Source organism: Carassius gibelio, chromosome B25 (assembly GCF_023724105.1).
Source record: "Carassius gibelio isolate Cgi1373 ecotype wild population from Czech Republic chromosome B25, carGib1.2-hapl.c, whole genome shotgun sequence".
Classification (NCBI taxonomy): Eukaryota; Metazoa; Chordata; class Actinopteri; order Cypriniformes; family Cyprinidae; genus Carassius; species Carassius gibelio.
Genome location: NC_068420.1, coordinates 10,258,645 through 10,278,022, shown reverse-complemented (window position 1 = coordinate 10,278,022; position 19,378 = coordinate 10,258,645). Strand labels below are relative to the sequence as shown.

Genomic DNA, 19,378 nt, shown 5'->3' with positions numbered 1-19,378 from the left:
ATAAAAATCAATGTATAAAACCACCTGCTCACAAGTCACCGAATGTTCACGCAGTAACAGAATAATGTTGACAGTACTGTTGTTGTTGTTTTTTTCTTTTCTTTTTTTTCATTGTCTTTCATCATTGCAGCTCCCGCCATTTTTTATTTTTTTTTGGTATGCGCGCCAACTTAAAGTGATGCACTCTACTGAGGTAAAAACCCTTTCTTTTACTGTCTATGGTAAAAACACATAGACAGTAAAAACATAATAAAAATGGCTGCCGTCGGTTAGCTGCCATTTTTGCCGATAAAAAAAAAATTCTCAACTTAACTTTTTTTTGTGTGTGTGTCAAATGTGATAAGACTTTGTGATAAGGCCGGTCTGTAGGTTGCCATCTTGTATATTAACTTAACAAATATTGACTTAAGTTAAACATTCCTGGAGACAGGCTATTAGAGCGTCTCTTGTAAGCTGATGTGTGAACGGAAAATATTTTGTGACTGTGAGTGCCTGACAGATGTTGAAATGATTGCATTTCGTCCGTGAAATTTGACGTGGCAAATGTGACCGCATCTTAAGTGACCTAAAATATGTGCTCGTTTTTTATAATCAATTATACACACCACACAACTCTACATTTTAACTTCTCTTTAATTACATAGTCTAAAAGAAGCAGGTGACAGCCATTATCTCATTATTTTTCATATCTTCTAATTCACTGAGACCTATGTATATGTAAATTTAATTTCATAATATTATATACTGTAGTGTGGAATACTGGCAAAGAAAGACCAAACAGTGTTCTTTAAATTGGTGTATTGCTTCTTAACTGATACCACACAGATTTTTGGCACACCACATATCAGAGTTAAATGTCGTAAAAATTTCATAAATATTTCTATAAATCTTTAAAATACTGTGCTGTTTCCTAAAATAAGATATATAGACATGATAACTCTAACTCCTCTAAGGTCGAGAGATAAGCAAACATATATAATTTATTTCTGAATCTCTTCACTGCATACTTTAAACGGTCATAACTTCATTTCATTCACAGCCATTCTCTAACTCATTTATCACCTTTCCCTCAGTTCCGGCGTGACCCACAGTGCATGGAACTTAATACTAAAGGTGAAATGTATAATGCTGGCTGTCCTTTCGTGTCTCTGTGATGCTTTAATCACAAATATTAATATTATCTCTAGTCCGATTCCATACCTGTGGGATTTTATGTCATTTACAGTCTGATGAAATTCATAAATCTCTGAGAGACGAGTGTCTCACAATGAGAACTAAAGATGTTGTGGTGTGTCAAATTTTGACAAGGGTAGGCACACATTGCAGTTTAAATTAATAACGTAGTAATACAGCAAAATCATAACGTTTTCCAATTGAACATAAAATGAAAAGGACAAGTAAAAGCACTGATTTTTGATTAAACAGGAAAATTAAAGTTCACACCTTTTGATCTCGCTTAAAAATGTGTTGTAGATGGTTGCAGGTTTAGTTGCAAAAAAAAAAACAAGTTAAATAATCCAAATAAAATTTAAATCAAAACAATAAAATACTTAACAATTTACAGATATAAACTTCTGTATCAGTTACAATTGACGACATTGATATGTATAAATTAAGGTTTCGTGTAGTTTTCTGGATGTTCCTTTTTACCACCCAACAATGGAATAATTTAGCGAATTATAATTACAGAAAATACAGTACATAAAAATAAACTATTAAATGAAAAATTCATCAAATTTTTAAAGCAAAAGACAGATACATACTGGCCCTTTCAGAGAGATTGTGTCAGCATTCAACTCAAAGCTGTCAAAATTGACAGTTTCTACTTCAATTCAATTATTTTCCATTCACCCATGAAACTAAACCTCAGTATTTCAGATCTTATGTGTTCCTGTGAAAACCCATTATTCCAAATCAAACCCGCTGGAAATTAATATTGACTAGCAACAATGCAGACTAGTATCGACTAAAGTTACAAATTAAAATGTTGGTGGGAATGCCGTAGACCTCCTTATCATATGGAAGACACCTAATAGTAAACCACAATTCAAAGACCCAAGAGAATTGTTGATCATTCAGACAAACATCCAAAGTTAGTGTATTACAAGACTCGAAGATTCAAGATGGTGGAGAGACCTGTTACTTGCTACGGTTACGTTTGTTGGCATGTAGGGAGATTTGACCTCTGTGTTTTCAAGTGACCACGGCCCTTCTTGGACTGTCAGTGAATGAACTGAGGGACATTAAATGCCCACTGATCACATCTTCTACATTCGTGTACCTCTTGGTCAAAGGTGTAGGAGGGGAAAAAAGCAAGATATTTATTTCATAGGCAGCTGATACATAGACAAAGGTTCCCTTTTTTCCTGAAGAAATATTCTCTGTAGAATTGTCTTAGCAAAGATAGAAAATGGATCCCCAGCTCTGCTGGTTTCAGTGCATTCAAAGGAGGCCAAAGTCCGTAAAAGCCAAAGGATAGTCAGCTCATGTTTGTAGTTTCCATACAGTGTGTTGGCTTCAATGTCCTCTCTGGTGCCAGAGCTCTTGGAACAGAAACGCAGGGAACCGCTTGTGCTTACGCGGATATTTTGAATGCTTGAGTTTCTTCAGGATGTGAGAGTTCCTCAATTCCACCGAAAGCATGATAGGACAACAAACTTCAAATTAGTGAACTGAAATAAAGGAAGAGGGAAAAAGGAGCTTATGAACAAGATACACGGAGTCCTGGTTGAGGACGTCTGCCCAGTCTCATCTGTCCAAGAGGACTTTTAGCGCCCGCTCGATGTTCATTCTGTGACCCACACGAGTCACGCCCAAGTCGATCAGATCCTCCTTTTGCAGGTTGGGCAAATGGCTGCCCTCGATATCATTGTCCATAAAGGCATCCCTGTGCTCACCCAGGTTCAGGCTTTCGAGCCAGTCAGCGACGTCCTGCTTGCTCCACATGAGGACGGGTTTGGTGGCAAAGGGCTTGTTTGATGTGGCCTGGATAAGGGTGAGCGGGGAAGGGGAACGGCTACGCCCCGTGCCCAGGCTGAGGGGCGGTGTGGGCAGACCGAATACGTCCGTCATGGTGGGGGAAGTAACCGAGGTCGGAAGAGAAGAGGCACAGCTTAGGCCAGAGTCCGGTGGGGACATGATAGGGCTTTGGGTGTGGTGGTGGGGAGGCAGGCTCTCGGCCTGGCGGCACGGTGACGGGGCAGGCACGTTGGGGCCAGGCTGGGCAGTGAAGGTAACGGTGTTGTTCTGCTGTGTACCTGAGATGAGGGATACACCATCCTGATTTCTGCAAAGACAGAAGGATAAAAGTGAGGAATTTGTATTAATGAGACTAAAGGGATAACACAAAACTATATTCCTGCAAAAGATGCTAGGGTGTTATAAGAGGTTGGCAGAGCATTGCTATGTGGTTGCTAGGGTGTTCCGGATGCTTACTCGTCCAAGTTAAAGTCTGTACGATATGGCTGCAGGTCCTTCATTGATGTTTTGTGCTTTTTATTGTCCACAAGGACCACAATATAACTGCATTATATAACAAGAGTGATGATTTGAGTGATACATCTAAGTAATGAAGCCTGAAAAAAAGCCTGCATAATTCATAATAACTGAACACCATTTTATTCTATAACCTTTAAAATATATATATATATTTTTTTTTACACTTGCGCTGTCCTATTTTTCAAATTCTTATAGCTCAAGTGGGACTAAATCAATTCAATTCTTGACCTCCTCTGGAAAGGTGCCTTTAAGGATAGGAGAGTTGAGACCAGATAATAAGAAAGAAATCAGAACAGAAGACATACACAGAGCTCTTTATGGGTGAATCTCTCAACCCATTTCTCACCCATAAAATAGTATCTGAACATTATGAAAGTGTTTGTTGTAATTCATTTTATTTATGCTGATTTTATTTCCCAGCAGCGTGATTTTATTACTGTATTACAGTAATGAGAAAACAGAATTAAGAGTAAAATGTGTTTTAATTATCATTGAAGTAAAAACTAAGTCAAAAATGATATATATATTGTTTCTGTTATTTTAGGGCAATATATGATTTAGACATTTCTTTGTGAGATTGACCCTCATGTGTCATGTACACAATTTCTATTTATGTAAAGATCAAAGAGCATTGAAAGTATGAGTGTACTTTTAGGTACATCAAAAAACATCAATAACAATATATAACACATAAGTTACATGCCCAGCCGTGGTATTAAGATAAAAAAAATAGCACAGTATAATGATTCAAATAAGAAACATGGTAAACTTCCACAAAAAAAAATCTATTCATATTCATAGTGAAAAGAAAATACGTCTTTGCTCAGTGTTTGCTAAACATAGGACTCTGCCTAGGTTACAAGTGTATTTTAGGGTCAGTTCTGTGGTCTGTAAATAACATCATTCAATAATTAATGAGACTTGGGACTCCATGTCAATGGCAAACCATTGCCTTTGCAATGTGGCAGCCATCAGCATACACAGCCCATGTTTTGCAAAAATAAATGACATGTATTATTTAATTCCTAATGGGCTTTCTCTGTAGGAATCAGCAGTGAAAAAAAGGTTAGGAGGGGGACGACATGAAATATAGCAATTAAAAGTACTCTGTATACAAGTATTGATGATAATACTTAAAGGGGTCCTATTATGCTTACAAAGCTCAAAGTCCAATTCAAATAGAGATGTTTTATTTAACAGAAATCACTTTTCAAAAACTACAATGAATGACTCGTTTGGACTACAACGCATCTTGTCCAGGATTTGTGATTTTACAAATATTGATGAATGACCTGGTTGAGCTGCACTAGAGAAGGCAATGATAGTTATTACTATGTAAAAGACATGCTAGTTTTCCAAAGGCAGACAATCACAACACACACTGGGCCAGCTAACCAATCACAGCACGTTTCGTATTTCAGAAGGCGGGACTTGATGCAGGAACAATTCGAGCCGTTCATGCCAGACTGGGGAGAGAGGTGTTGTAATTATGTGGAATATGTTAACAATAATGTGTTTTTTGAACAACCTAGAATGAGAGCCTGTTTTAGTACACCCCCAATACAAAATCAGGACTTTGTAAATGAGCATGTTAAAACAACATTGGAAGGTATTGATAAAAATCTTGGAAAATTGGAACTCCTTATAACCTTAAATGTTTTGTCAAAATGAAATATAAAAATCCTTTTAAGATATTGCTTACAATAATCTAGGGATGTCTTGTGGGAGCAGTTTGGGTGATGTGACAACTAAGTAACAAATGTTGTAACAAGACGCGCACACACACCTCCCCCCTCTGTGGTACGGTCTGTGTTCATCATCACACTGACGTTGCTCATCTCGTCCTCAAGGCTGTTCTCATTATTGGGTTGCTAGGCAACTCTCTCGTTCTCCAGCAGAGCACACACACACACACTAATCTGAGAGCCTAAATGTAAGCCTGTGATACAGGCAGGAAAGGGGGCATACCTCGTTCCGAAGTGAGTCCTGGATCCGGTCGGAGAGTCTAATGCTTCCCCTGGCTTTGGTGCTTTGTCCTTGTTCACATGCTGCAGAACTGAATTGGCTTCAGGGCCATGGGGTCCTTTCATCTCCGGAGGGTCCCCCCACAGCTTTGAGGTTCGTTGCGTTGGGGTTTTCAATGGTTCTGGTGGAATTGATACAGGGGGCAGAGGTGGGACAGAGGAGGGCATTCTGAAAGAGCTCACGTTCTCCTCAGGCAAAGCGTCCTTGTAAAGTGCATTGCTCTTGATGGCAGGTTTGGGTTTTGGTTTGGAAAGGATCTGAGACCTGTCCACCAGAAAGGCTTGTCCATCTGCATAGACGGTGCATGTGTCCAGAGTCTCGCCTCCTTCAGAAGACAAGGTGGAGATGCTGGACACAGTAGAGATGGTGCTGGTGGTCTCCAGTTGGGGGTCACCGCTGCTTCGGCTGTCTACCTCAATGCCAGAGTCAGTGATCTGTTCATAGGGCTCTAGGGGCCCTGGAGGGAAGCTGGGGGGTGTGCAGTTTGTGAGGACGGTTGGTCTCTTGATTTCGGAATTCCCACCACCTAACAGGGGAAAATAGGGAGCAAGAGAAGGCCCTTTTGTACCGTTTGTTTTCTGTTTAAGCAGTTCAGCTAAAGTCCCTGCCTGGTCTTCAGGAATGTCAAAACTGTTGGCAAACTCCAGTGGGGGTGGTAGGGGTTCAGCAAACACAAACTCTTCATCGATGTCGATAGAAGCCAAGGGCGGCGGAGGGATACCGAAGGGCAACTTGACGGGCTCATCCACTGAGCTAACAGTTATGATGGTCTTGCCATGTGGAGCAGCTGATAGTGCCTTGGGAACTGGGGGGTTGGTGGAAACTGGCTGGTTGGGGTCGCGAAGCTCCCCAGGAGTGTTGTCGGGACTCACTGCCTCATCCTTGTCGCCCTCTGACAAGCTGTTATCTTCCGATTTTGCCCCATCTGTGGTGTGTACCATCAGCAGACCAGCTGACTTCTGCTGAGAAGTGTCCACAATGTCAATCAGCATGTTCTTCTTCTCCTCAGGCCTCTTCTCAGGCTTGCCCAGATCGAGCTGATACTTGGATTCAGTCTCATATTTGGATTCCGTCATCTGCCTCCGCAGGCCCCCCCGGGGACGGCCCATTGTAGCGGTACTTGAGAAGCCAACCTCCACATTTGGTCTAAGCTTGGTGTCGATAAAAAGTGGTTTATTGAGATCAAGTTTGGATGGGTCACTCTTTAGTGGAAGAGGCTGTGATTGCTCCCTCATGGCTCGGTCTCTGGCAGCTAATGCTAAAGCTAATGGTGAATTCGGGTCTAGTGGCTTGCCTGTTACTGGGTGAACGTAATTCCCACTTCCTGAGCTGTAGGTCTTATGAGCAGGCAGACTGATCGGGCTGTGTCCTGTACGGGTGCTCAACAGTTCTCTTACCATGGTGGGCTCAGGGCTGTTGAAGTCCGTCACATTACCACCACCTCTAGGGATGCTAAGTAGTGATGAGGGAGGTGCCATGAGCCTACGCAGCCGCTCATCGCTGCTAAACATGCCCTCATCAATAGACTTGGAGTGTCGGAGACGTGGGGCTGGTCTAGGCACCACGTCCTCATCACCTGCATCTGTTGACTTAAAAGATGGGGAGTTGCGATGAGCATCAAGCCTCTTCTCCCTGTCTCTAACTGCACCGGCAATGGCAGCTGCAAAGGGACTGCCTGAATTTAAGCCATCTTCAGGACGTAGTTGTCCTGGGTGATCCGGTGTGGTCGTCTCAATTTCCATGCTGCTCCCTTGACTGCTCTTACCGCTGCTGCTGGTGGAGGGCTCTTTAATTATTATGGTCGGAATCGGGATGGAGCAGGTTTTCTCAGGACTGTCTTCTACGTTGGGCTGCTTGACAAGCATTCCCTTCCTTCTGGCAGGCTTGTTGGGCACAAACAGTCCAGCTTGACCCATCTTGCCCACATCCGAGTAAGGGTTTTCAGGAATTTGGGCACGGCGCATATGAAGACTCTGTTGGGCCGTTGGGCTGTGATTGTACCCCTCTGATTCGTACTGTTCGGGATTGTCTCTGTAATACATGCCCTGATCTCTCCACCCAGTACCTTCACCTCTGTCTGGGGCTGTACTGTTTGCATTAGGACTCTGTGAAGTAAAGCCTGGTCTGATGGTGCCATATCCTCTACCAGCTGGGATAGGAGCATTATTTTGAGGTGGAGATGGAGGGGAGATGGCTGGTGGTGGTGGAATATCCTCTGATGTGTCAGGCATTGAAAGGCTTCTTGTAAATTTTAACATTGGAGGAGTAAGGAACTGCTTCTCTTCTTCGGTTACTCCTTTAAAGGAATGATAAAAAAGAAAAATCAACAAATCAGCAAGCCTGGGGGTACAATCACCATTCGGAAACAATAAATATGACGCCACAAAGCAAATTATACATCTTGAAAATACGTCACATCAGTAAAAAAAAAAGCCTCCAGCTAGAGTGGGCTGACCGAGTGTAAGTAAGCCGAGTATTTGTATAATTTTACAAAGAGCTGAAAGACTTTTGTGTGCAATTCGTCAAAAAAAGTACTGTGTGAAGATGTACTTCAGTGACAAAACAAAATGAAACAACCACGCACCTATAGATGTTTGCCGCCTTATGGTTCCCTTTGGTAAACCCAGGAAGGGGCCTCTAGGACTCACTGGCTGCTGTGGTGAGTCTACTGCTGTATCCTGACTATTGCAGAGAGACTGCAAAAGACAGAATAAGGCTTACATGATAATAAGAACAAGCAGAAAGCAGCACTTTTGCAGAGAGTCCATTCAAGGCAGGAGTCACATAATATGTTGAAATGATTTCATAAAAAGAGACTGAGATGAAGAAATAAACATAATCTCAAGCAGTAAAGCATACTCACAAGCCTCTGCATAACTTTACTCTAATTTAAGCATCAAAAACCAATATAGCATGCACGGGCAATGGTTGTACCAGACTTGCGAAAAGCGATTATTGCAGTTAGGCTATAACGCAATTTTCTACAGTGCCACAGGAGACTAGAACTCTAGAGGGCAAGAGACAAGGCATGCTTACATTCATTTCAGGGCTGACAGCAAAACACTTGCTATTCGGACGTGGTTTGACTGCTGCCACCCTCACATCTGCATTTGAGTTGTCCCACATGGGTTTCTGGGGGGGCATGACCTCATCCACTTTATCTGTAAGACAACAGCATCTCAAATTAGAAAGCAGGATGCTACATTTAAAATAAGCTCACTATCAAATATTGCTAATTTCCTCTAATAGTATCCTCAGAGCAAGGAACCAAACCGAGCAAGAGAGGCGACAGAAATAGGAACAACGACAATGGTCAAGGTCAAAGCCGTGCAAGCGCTTCCTGGTTCCGTTGGAAAAATCTTAGCACTTCTTTCAATGGCCACTGCGCAACATGCTAGCATTGTTTTAGACAGCTCCCATGCATGGGATGATTACTTAGTGTGACTTGAAATACAATCCTCTTCTTCAGACCCTCATTATCTGAAAGCTGATCATCTATACAGAAATGGAGGAAAGGGAAATTCAGAGTCTGATTTTCCTAGCATAAAAGTCATCAAGACTTAATCTGATAAGTCACACACACACACACACACACACACACAAAACCCCCATCCATCTGGCATTAAAATGTGCTTCATGTCTTGATATTCTTCAGCTGGACTTAATTTATACTTTATTGTTCTTTGCGATCACACTTTCCTTACTTTCGAAAAATTTCCACAATATAATATGTTAATAGGGTTTAAAAGAGAAAATAAGGTTTAAAACTCATTAAATTGAGTGACCAAGTGCACATTCAGTATTTGTTGTGTTGAATAAGGATTGTAGTACTACCTTAGTTATGCATTTTTATGTAGACGTTCAAATTTGCTTTTTCATACCAAAAGTGGTCAGAATTTGTCTCTGGCCACCTTAGTACGTGGTTTCAGTGATCAGATCACAATACGTTTAAGTTGTCAAGTACTAATCATCCGAATGTGAGCTGGAAATGCATTATTAATGTCAGGAATAAAAGGGGGCCACAGTTACACCTCTTCATTCAGCATTACATGGACATATACATTCAGGCTTTAAATATAAAATCCCATCATACCCCTGAGGCAAAACTGAATATATAAAGAAAATATACTGCCAAAATTGACCATTCAGGAGTCTTGATTATAATCATAACTGAAAGCCTGTCTAAGACTGCAGGAGTAGTATGCATCTGTTTTATAATTTGGGTCTCCTTTATAATACCTAAATATGGATTTAAAATGACTCTCTTTGATGAACACATTAAAGAGATGTACAACGCGGTTTTAGCCACATTATGTAAACATAAAACTAATGCTTACAGTGGTTCAGAAAATATCTCCTTCAAGAAGACAAAAGGAATCCATTCAGCAATCCAAAGATGTCGTATCATATGTGTGCAACAGTCACACGTCATCATATTCCTGGTCAATGCTAACAGCGGCAATAGCTTTACATTGAAAATATGGCATTACATTTTGCAGGTGGAATGTTTCTATATTAAACTTATGCAGCATTATTTCCAAGGCAACAGCTTGTTTCAGAGTGATTCAAAGCTGGAATGGTCCCTCGTATGATAATAGTTAAAACGTAGTTCTTTAAAGGGAGAAATTATCATTAAATGTCCAGCTTTAGGATTTGATCTGCTCTCTGAGGAGTGAAATGGAGGCTGGATGTATAATATCAGTAAGAATAAAGAGTATCTGAAGCCAGGTTTTTAGCATGGGAAATTCATGGCTCTTGTTTTCTCAAGCATATCCTTTTTATAATAGAGGGCAGGCTGTTGAATAATATTCTTACATTGCACTTTTGAAGATCTAGGGAGTCAATAAGTGAACCTAAGCTTATGGAGCATTTTGCAGTGTAAACACATTTGGTCTGTTTTCACAGTAGGCAGTCTTCCATTCAACTGGTAAATTTTGATTATCGGAGAGAATACAAATTATTTGCACATTTGTTTTACTGAATCATATCAAAAAAGTTCAATAGTGTGAGACAAATAATCATTACTGTTGCTAAGCTGAGGTGACAAGTATTTAAAGAGTGCTTGGGGAAAACTCACCCTTCTTTTTCCTCAAAGTGGCTTTAACATAAAAGAACAATTCAGCTTTATTCAAGTATTCAAATTCAAAGATAATTTCCAGAAAACACGACGAGGAGAACCAACGTTTGGAATACGCTGTATTCCTCCACATGGCATTGACCTGTGCATAATGTAATGCCATTTTAGACGGAAAGCAACAACAAATTCATGCAGTTAACTTTCCAACACTACACAAGACAAGTAGGTTAGTATCCAATATAACCAAAAAGACAGTTAATTTCTTATTACACATTATAAACTAGAATTTGATACGCGTTTAATACGGCTTACCCTTTGTGCCATTGTTTAATTAGTAATAATTAAATCAGCATGAACCATCAAACTCTAGATTTAGCTGTGGTCACCACAATAAATCTTTCACAATCCCACAAGATTCAGCTAAGTTGAACTGAGTCATGCTTTGATAGTGAATGTGAAGGTAGTACTTTTGGATTTTTTAGTGGAGACTACACAAAAACTGAGACAAAAAGGCCATATAATCACAAATCTCCATCACGTTCATGCCAGGGGAAACACAACATTACAATTTGTATATACATTTCAGAAAATAATTTAGTAAATAACTGTATCGTACCTTTATCCACTTTTAGGTCAGCATGCAGGAAAACAAAACAACATCAAAGTTCATTTCATAATGGACGGTGGCTGTAGAATAACAACAAAAAGTGTCACAGGTTAAAAATGCATTTTTAGGGGCCGTTCACACAAGACATGTTTTTGCATTTAGAAATAAGTTGACAGTTGAACACCATGGATTTGTACATTTTGTTTCATCTTGATGTCTTGAAAAAATGCAGCTCTCATGGCGCGAGACACCAAAAACACACCAAAATACAAAGCAATTACTGCAAAGACAAAATGCAAGAACGCAACCTATGTGAACTGTCCTTTATCTATTAAAAATGTATTAAATAACAGCAGACACTGGATGAGATGTTTCTGCTTGCCATGACTGTGCTTACCTAGGTCTTCAAGCTCTGAGGTCATAGATTTTGAACGCATGGACAAGGCTGTGGAGGGAGCCCTCCGAGGTGGTGGTGGCGCTATAGCAAAAACCAAAAAAAAAATAAAAATAACACACAGCAGGTACAGTAGATGCTTAGGCATGGGCTGTAGCATCCCCATGGGGAGGCATTGTATACAACATTAACTCATGCCGAGGTTTGCCCATTCTCATTTTAAATAATAAATGAGAGAGGAGGACTTAAAAGAACTAAATTAGTAGTGTTAGTAAAATAAAAAAAACTAGTACTATTAGCATTATGGGAAAGCAATGGTTAGAATTACATGAAAGGAGTTTTGTTTGCGTAATTTTCAATCATACGATTAACATGTTCCATTATAGCCCAGATGGTCAAGAAATCCTGAATAAATCAAGACGTTTACCTTTCTTTCGAGCCGTGTCATCAGGGTCTAGATTTCGACTGACCGTCACCACTTTGATAATTAAGTGGTTGCCACCGTGACGGATCATGTTGACCACTTGTTTGTGGCCCACTTTGACGACATTGTCCTGGTTCACCTATAAAAAAGAGGAACAATTTAGCTTGTTTCAGGCATGCTCAGATGTTTACAAAGCAATAATTAGTAAAATGCACTTTGCACAAAATGGCACTGACGTGCATAATTAATTTCCTGCTTTTTGCTGTTTTAAAACACAATGAAACGGTTTGACGTACATTTTTTTGTGTGTGTTGATATGGCTGTACATTTCATTTGCTAAATAAAAAAAGCCTTTTGTTTGTCACATAGCCAAACTACAGCTACTGTATGTTCAGAACTGTGAGCTCAATGCATGCTGCATATTTACTGCAAATTATATATTTTATAATGTAAAATATATACAAATTAAATGAATCAAAAGTGACAGTAAATACCTTTACTCTTTTACAAATTTTATTTCAAATAAATGTTTTTTTTTTTTACAGAAATATTTAGTAGAACAACTGTTTTCAACATTGATCATAATAAGTAGAAATGTTTCCTGAGTAAAAAAATCAGTAAAATGATTAATAAAGGATAATGTGACACTGAATGGCTGCTTAAAATTCAGCTTTGCAATCACATAAATATATTACATTTTAAAATATATAAAAAATACAAAAATAACTGTTGTTTTAAATTGTACAATTTTATTTTGATCAAATAAATGCAGCCTTAGTAAGCATAAGAGTGAAAGATTAGTTACTTTATTGATATTAAGGGAAAGGATGCATTCTTATTTTAGAAAGCATTTTTTGGTACAAAAAACATTCCATATGTCCCTAAGGAAAAAGTTGTCATCAATATTTTGGTCTTTTGTTTTACCAGAAGAAAAGAGCTATACTGTTTAAATGCATATTTAAGTTGATTTCATCAACCTTTAGACGTACCTTAGCATAAATATGGCTCCAGAGCTACTAGACACAAACTAAAAGCCTATAAAACTCCAATTTTGATTTTTTTTAAAACTTCTTTAACTTCTGTATACTACATCATAGTGGAGTAAATAGTTTTTGAGCATTTAGCTACAAAAGAGCTCCCAATGTTACAATAACCCCACTATGTTTGTTGAAGCCCAGCTATCACTACCTCATTCATTTCCCTACTTAAACTAACACAAAATCATTATTTTATCCACAGTATGTTTTAAATAACCTTTTGCCTATATATTTTCTTTATATACACTTAAATGGTCACAATCATTGTGACAGCTGTCATTGTAAAGCCATCAGAGGGCAGTTAATCAAAATGGGCTATAAATGTTTAAGCGGGACATTCAATCTGCAACTGAGCCGTTACTGGTGAGCTAAATCAAATTCAGCTACAGCAGAAAAAAATTTCAAGTGGTGATAACCATGGATATATGTGCGACATTCATCAGCAGCTATTTTTTCATCATCTTTTTTCAACAAAGGTGTAAAGTCCAATGACTCCAACTAGACTTAAAGGTGCAATATGCAAAAATTGAGGTAAAAATATTCATAACATGACCTACACGCATCAAAAGAATGAGAAGAAATAAGGGCGATGATGTCATTAAAAAAATGTCAAGTAATGTCAAGTGCTGCAGAGTTATCAACCTTAATTAGCATTAGCATTACTAGCCCCGGCCCGACAGTAATACCAGTTTTGGCCATGGGAGGCGGTATGCGGGCAACATAACCACCAGCCAACCTGCAATACACGAATAACTCGCACGGCTTGTCGGCGTGCCTGAACCTGATGTCAATCATGTGGAAAGTACAGCCCAGTACTTTCATTGAAAGTTCATTGAGCATTTCAGTTCAGGGAAGAGAGCGCCACCCGCTACAGGGAAACAACCTCGCTCGGAATCACAAATCAAATTAACATCGGCACTGCTTTTAATCGCTGGAGACAACTGATGGACCTGAAAGAAATGAGGTTCGACTCCGAACTTGCAACATTTCTTTTGGTTAATTTATAACATAGAAATGTATCGAAGGCTGTTCGATAAACGTGCTAATGTTAGCGATGGCTAACCGTAGCTGCGTTTGATAATTAGCTAGCTATAACTTAACGTTACCCGTTTTATTATATCATAACTAACCTGCTCTGTCTAGTCTGTTGGTCTCCGTGTCCTCTTTGCTTCGTGGTTTTTCTGTGCGTGGAAAAATTTATGTGTGGCGTGAAAGCGTGTGAAAAGAGTCAATTGCGTGTGTCTCACGGTGAATGCTTGAGAGTTGGCACATAGAGGACAGGTTGATTATTGCTGTTTAGCGTTTGTATTAATCTATAATGTGTCCCTGTTTGCGTACAGGGACATAAAAAATAAATTTAAAGTGATACGTGGACCAAGGTGTCTGAGATTGTTAATTTTAAGTAAAGGATCCTAATATTTCGTCCACAACAATATTTAATGAGGTTAACTTATAACTCCTTGTGGTTAGTCTGCACGAGATCAACAAGCTTTTTTGCTTTGCGGCCACTTTAAATACAAAACAAGCATTCGATCTACGTTAGAGCGTCTGAGCGCTCACAAATCTTTCTGCAGCATCCTGAGCAGAGCGGCAAAAGTGATTTTTGACACTCTAGACGCCGGCGGTGTGAACGCACGGCTATGGCTGTAGTGTTGTTGTGAAAGTAGGGGCGGAGCATAGAGACTATGCCGTTTCTCGTTTGTTACTCTAGGGTAGACCAATTCACTTTATTGAGGCATACTGCCCCCATCTGGTATGGAATGTGGAGTATGATTTGATTTTTTTTGCCAAATATTACAGATGGCCCCTTTAAAACATACTCTGAGGAAGAAACAGGCGGCATTTAACATTTTTTACTTGATGCATGAAAGTGTAAAACATACTCCCACAACTATTTGAAGAGGTTTTAAAAATGATTCTTGACACGAGTTACCAGCTCACAACTCACAAATCTTTGAAACAATATTGTATTTTTTAAAAGTGCCCCTATTATGGATTTTTGAAAATTACCTTTCTGCAGTGTGTAACACAGCCCTAAGTGAATTAAAAAATCCTGCAAAGTTTTAAATCTGAAATTGCACCGGGTATAAAGTTATTGTCTTTCAATAGGAAGACTGGAGTCGTTTTTTTTTTTATAGCAAATCCCAAGCAGATTTACAATGATGTCAGCATGAAAAATTAGCATATTGCCCACCCACTTGTTGGTCTTTTCACATTGGTGCACATTTGCTAGGTGCTGTTTTTGGAGTGGTAAAAATAGCGCTAACGCTATACACAAAGCAGCACTGCACTCACAAACACTGCTTTACCAGGTATTACATGCATGATGAAATAGAAATGAGACCAATCGGACCAATCACTGCAGATTAGCATCACGCAAAGGGGGTGTTTGGAAAAATTAATAATTGAACGAATTATTTGGGAGTGTTGAGCAAGTAAGATAAAAATAAATGCATATTATAAGACAATTAAGTGTTTTTTTGACCTTGCATGCATGCCATCCTGTTGTTGGGGACTCCCAAAACCAAAATATGAACCAGTGCTGTCAAATGATTAATCGTGATTAATCGAATCTAAAAATAAAAAGTTTTTGTTCACGCAATATATGTATGTGTATATTTATTATGTATATATAAATGCAAACAAATGCATCTTTATATTTACGTTTTTTTTATATAATACATATATTTATATATAATATAAATTATATGAATATAAATATATAAATATACACTGTACAGACACATAAATTATGTAAACTAATATTTTTATTATGGATGCGATTAATCACGATTAATCGTTTTAAAGCACTAATATGAACCTTTCATTACCCATAATAGGGGCACTTTAATTGTCAGAAGAAAACCGAGCAGCGCTTGCTTGTGCAAGAACCACACCAGGCTGTTGTGGGTGGATGCACAGTCATTGCTATGGTGTTCAGAATGGTTGCTAGGTTGTTTTGGGTGGTTGCTAGGTGGTAGATTACTGACCCGAGTCAAAAATCAGCTGAATGCATAGAAAAGTGGTTTTACACCTAACAATAATATGCCACACGATCTGACGCTCACAATTGTCATTCCCTATCAAACTTGTCCTAAATTATATGAAACAGTAATAGTAATAGTTGCCTTAGCAAGCAGCGCTAATGACTACGATAAGATGGTGATATTCTTTGATACAAATTGTCAAATAAAAGGCACTGCAGGCAAATTAGAGAGACACCCCTGCTCCAGTGGCATTTCTCAAGCAAAACGATAAACACAGGCACTACGAAACAGATCAGCAGAGAGAAAATGAGAGAGACAGGTTTGGAGAGATTTTAGAGTATGCCTTTTACCGAAGAAAAGGTTACGTGAATAAGCTTGGGTAACCTAGGAAACAGCCGAGGAGCCGAAGTCGTCTTCATGACGAAGAGAGCTGAGCTGCTCCTTTTATTCCTTCGTGTATGTTTGTGTGATTCATAAATGCTGCGAGTGTGATGAGAGCAAGGGACTACGTATGTGATTGTATGAGAGAGAGATTGCCATTCGTTTCAAATAAATAAAATTAGCTCAAGCTAGAAAGCAAGCCGTAATCAATGTGGGACCGGGAGTGAAAGCCTCACATGGAAAGCCAGGTCAGTTGAAAAAAGTAACAGCCTTTAACGTCAATTACCGTTACCTTTTCTACATCTCTCTCTATTGTGGATTTTCATAGTGCGCATTCCAGAAGACAAAATAACTCTGCATTACATCTTCGAGCTTGACCTTATGACAGATGATGTAAATTTAGAGGGATTGAGAAGGAGAGAGAGAGAGAGAGAAAGCTCTGTGAATCATGAGCTGTAATCGCAACTCTTTGCAGTGCAGATTTTCGCAGCCCTCTAGTTTCTGGTGAGTGGTGGAAGAAGGGGGTGGGCACAAATTTCCCAGAATTCTCACTGACCTCCAGTCTCTCGGCATGTCACACACTGGTAATGAGATTTGGGCTCATTTAGGAAGTGCTGGGACCAGATGTAGATAAAGCTCACAAAACAGCACAATCTCAACATGGCCACTTCATCCTGATAATCTCATTATGCTGGAACCGAGCCAAAGCCAACCAAGCTGAGCCGGCAGCACAGGAACCCGATTCTGTGTTGTTTTAGATATCAGGACATGGAATAATCAGTCATTCATTACTCACCCTCATGTTGTTCCAAAAATATATGCTCATTTTTCCTTAAAATACAATAGGATAATTTCGAAGAAACATCTTGTAGGTTTGTTAGCAGTGACCTGACCACAGACTAACAAAAAGGAATCTATGATGTCATCTCTGACTACTTTAATGATTTTATAGCGTTTTTTTTGTCTTTGATAGTCTGTGGTCACTATGAGTTATCATTGCAGTTATACAGGTTGAGGGCAACATGAAGGTGCAAATTCTGTTATCATTTATTCCCCCTCATGTACACTGTTAAAATTAAGGTTCCAAAAGGAATGCTATAGAAGATCCATTTTAGGTTCCTCAAATAACTTTTGATGAAAAGAACCACTTTTTCAAAGTGAAAAACATTATAATATTCTACAGAATGTTTTTCACTTTAAAGAATCTTTTGTGATTTTAGAACGTTTCCATGAATGTTAAATGTTTTCAGGGACTATAGATGCCAATCAAGAAAATGGTTCATCTGAACAGAAGAAAGCTGAGCTACCTTAAAAAAATAAAGGAAAATATTTATATATTTTTTTTACTTGAGATGCACTTAATGTATAATGATTTGTTTTCAAACCATATTATTAAAGTGACAAATCAAAGTGGATTTACAAACAGAGTAACACAATTTGTACAAAAACACTTAACATGAAAAATTAATAAAGGAGTAATGAATCATTATCAGCTGCAACCTTTCAGATCAATTTGGTTAAGTATCATAAGCATGCTTATGGATAACACAACAGGTGGAGTGAGATAAATATACATAAAACTGGAAAATTAGTAACAGATGGATAAAAACATTGAAATGTCCAAATTGCTGAAGGAACATATATAATTTTGCCAATTAAAGGAGCAGAGCTTTAGTAGACATTCATTTCTAAACTTAATTGTTTAAATTAGTCATAGTTACATGTATAAACATTTATTCTATATATGCTTTTGAATGCTTAAGAATGAACGTACGTGTGCATATTCTTTAAAATATCTGTTTTGCATTACATGAGGGGAAAATACAGTTTATTACTTTTCAGGCGAACTATTCCATTAAGAGTTAACCATATTGATCTGAGTCTCTGTGTGTCACAAAACCGAAATCAGGTTAAAGACAGCTTTGGATGCAAAACTGGATTTTAGGAGGTTGATTTTTTTTGTTGTTTTTTATACATACGCATCTAAACACACCAAACAGCGATTTGCAATTGTAAAATTAGCATCGATTATAACCTTTTGTGATTTCACAGCACAATAACAGACATAAATACACAACACGCACACACAGATCTTGACTGATGGATGTGTGTGACATGTGGTGAGCAGCCCACACTTGATTAAAATCTGATGAAATTAGCAGGCGGTTATCCTCTGCACCCAGAGTCAGCACAGGAAATAAACCATAAAACGATAAGCCTTCCATTTGGCTAATCATATCAGTTCTGCTCAGGGTCGTTCTGGTCACATTGTCTCAATGCACACGCATGAAAAATAAATAAAATAAAAACTCATAAACCAAATGAATTTCATTGCTGTTCTGCAGTCCCCAGATGCATCACACAATTTATACTTGCTGTTCTATTTAAGGACCTTAGAGATTCTATCTCGATCTCTCTGTCTATGTGTGTGTGTGTGTGTGTGTGTGTTCACGTGCTGTTCATCCAACTTGAGAGTGTGTTTCTGTGTGACAGAGAATCTACAGGGACCTTCATATTTCATAAAGGATGATTTTGTGTCACATCTGGTCACTTCCAGAAGAATAAAGATGCGTACTGCACACACACACACTCATATATATAGTTGCTCACTTAGCGATTATGTAACAGTCTATCCATGTTCACCCTTGTGGTTACGTAATGCCACTCTGTGAACTAGGAGACCCCCTCAGGTATCTCCACATAGACTTAAGACTAACTAGTAGTAACAGAACAGTGAGGATGCATGGACAAGGGAAGACTTTTACTATTTTATTTAGATCATAAAAAACAGGACCATTTACAGACCAGCGCAAAAACATCCAAACTAACGTTATATATTATACAAGCCTGGTGAACATTATTTATGAGGTTTTTTGAAGTAAGCTTCGAAACTAAAGCAATTCGGCCAAAAGTTAGCCTAAAGTGACCTGGGTTTATGTGTTTTGTCC

At 38.8% G+C, this 19,378-nt stretch overlaps 1 protein-coding gene across 4 annotated transcripts in view; it reads right to left on the bottom strand.

The window, feature by feature from the left end:
• Positions 1-615: 615 nt before the first annotated feature.
• Positions 616-19,378, bottom strand: part of shank2b (SH3 and multiple ankyrin repeat domains 2b) — a 28,192-nt gene continuing 9,429 nt past the window's right edge. The window contains exons 3-10 of one of the 4 annotated variants that reach the window (XM_052598440.1): positions 12,029-12,164; positions 11,605-11,685; positions 11,217-11,225; positions 10,601-10,621; positions 8,560-8,684; positions 8,093-8,219; positions 5,467-7,825; positions 616-3,286 (exon numbers count right to left, since the gene is read on the bottom strand). In XM_052598440.1, the coding sequence (XP_052454400.1) occupies positions 2,749-3,286; positions 5,467-7,825; positions 8,093-8,219; positions 8,560-8,684; positions 10,601-10,621; positions 11,217-11,225; positions 11,605-11,685; positions 12,029-12,164 (3,396 nt within the window). In that variant the 3' untranslated portion in view covers positions 616-2,748. Of the gene's footprint in view, positions 3,287-5,466; positions 7,826-8,092; positions 8,220-8,559; positions 8,685-8,958; positions 10,546-10,600; positions 11,501-11,604; positions 11,686-12,028; positions 12,165-19,378 lie in introns of those variants that run through there. The other 3 variants (XM_052598438.1, XM_052598437.1, XM_052598439.1) reach the window with 3 other exon arrangements.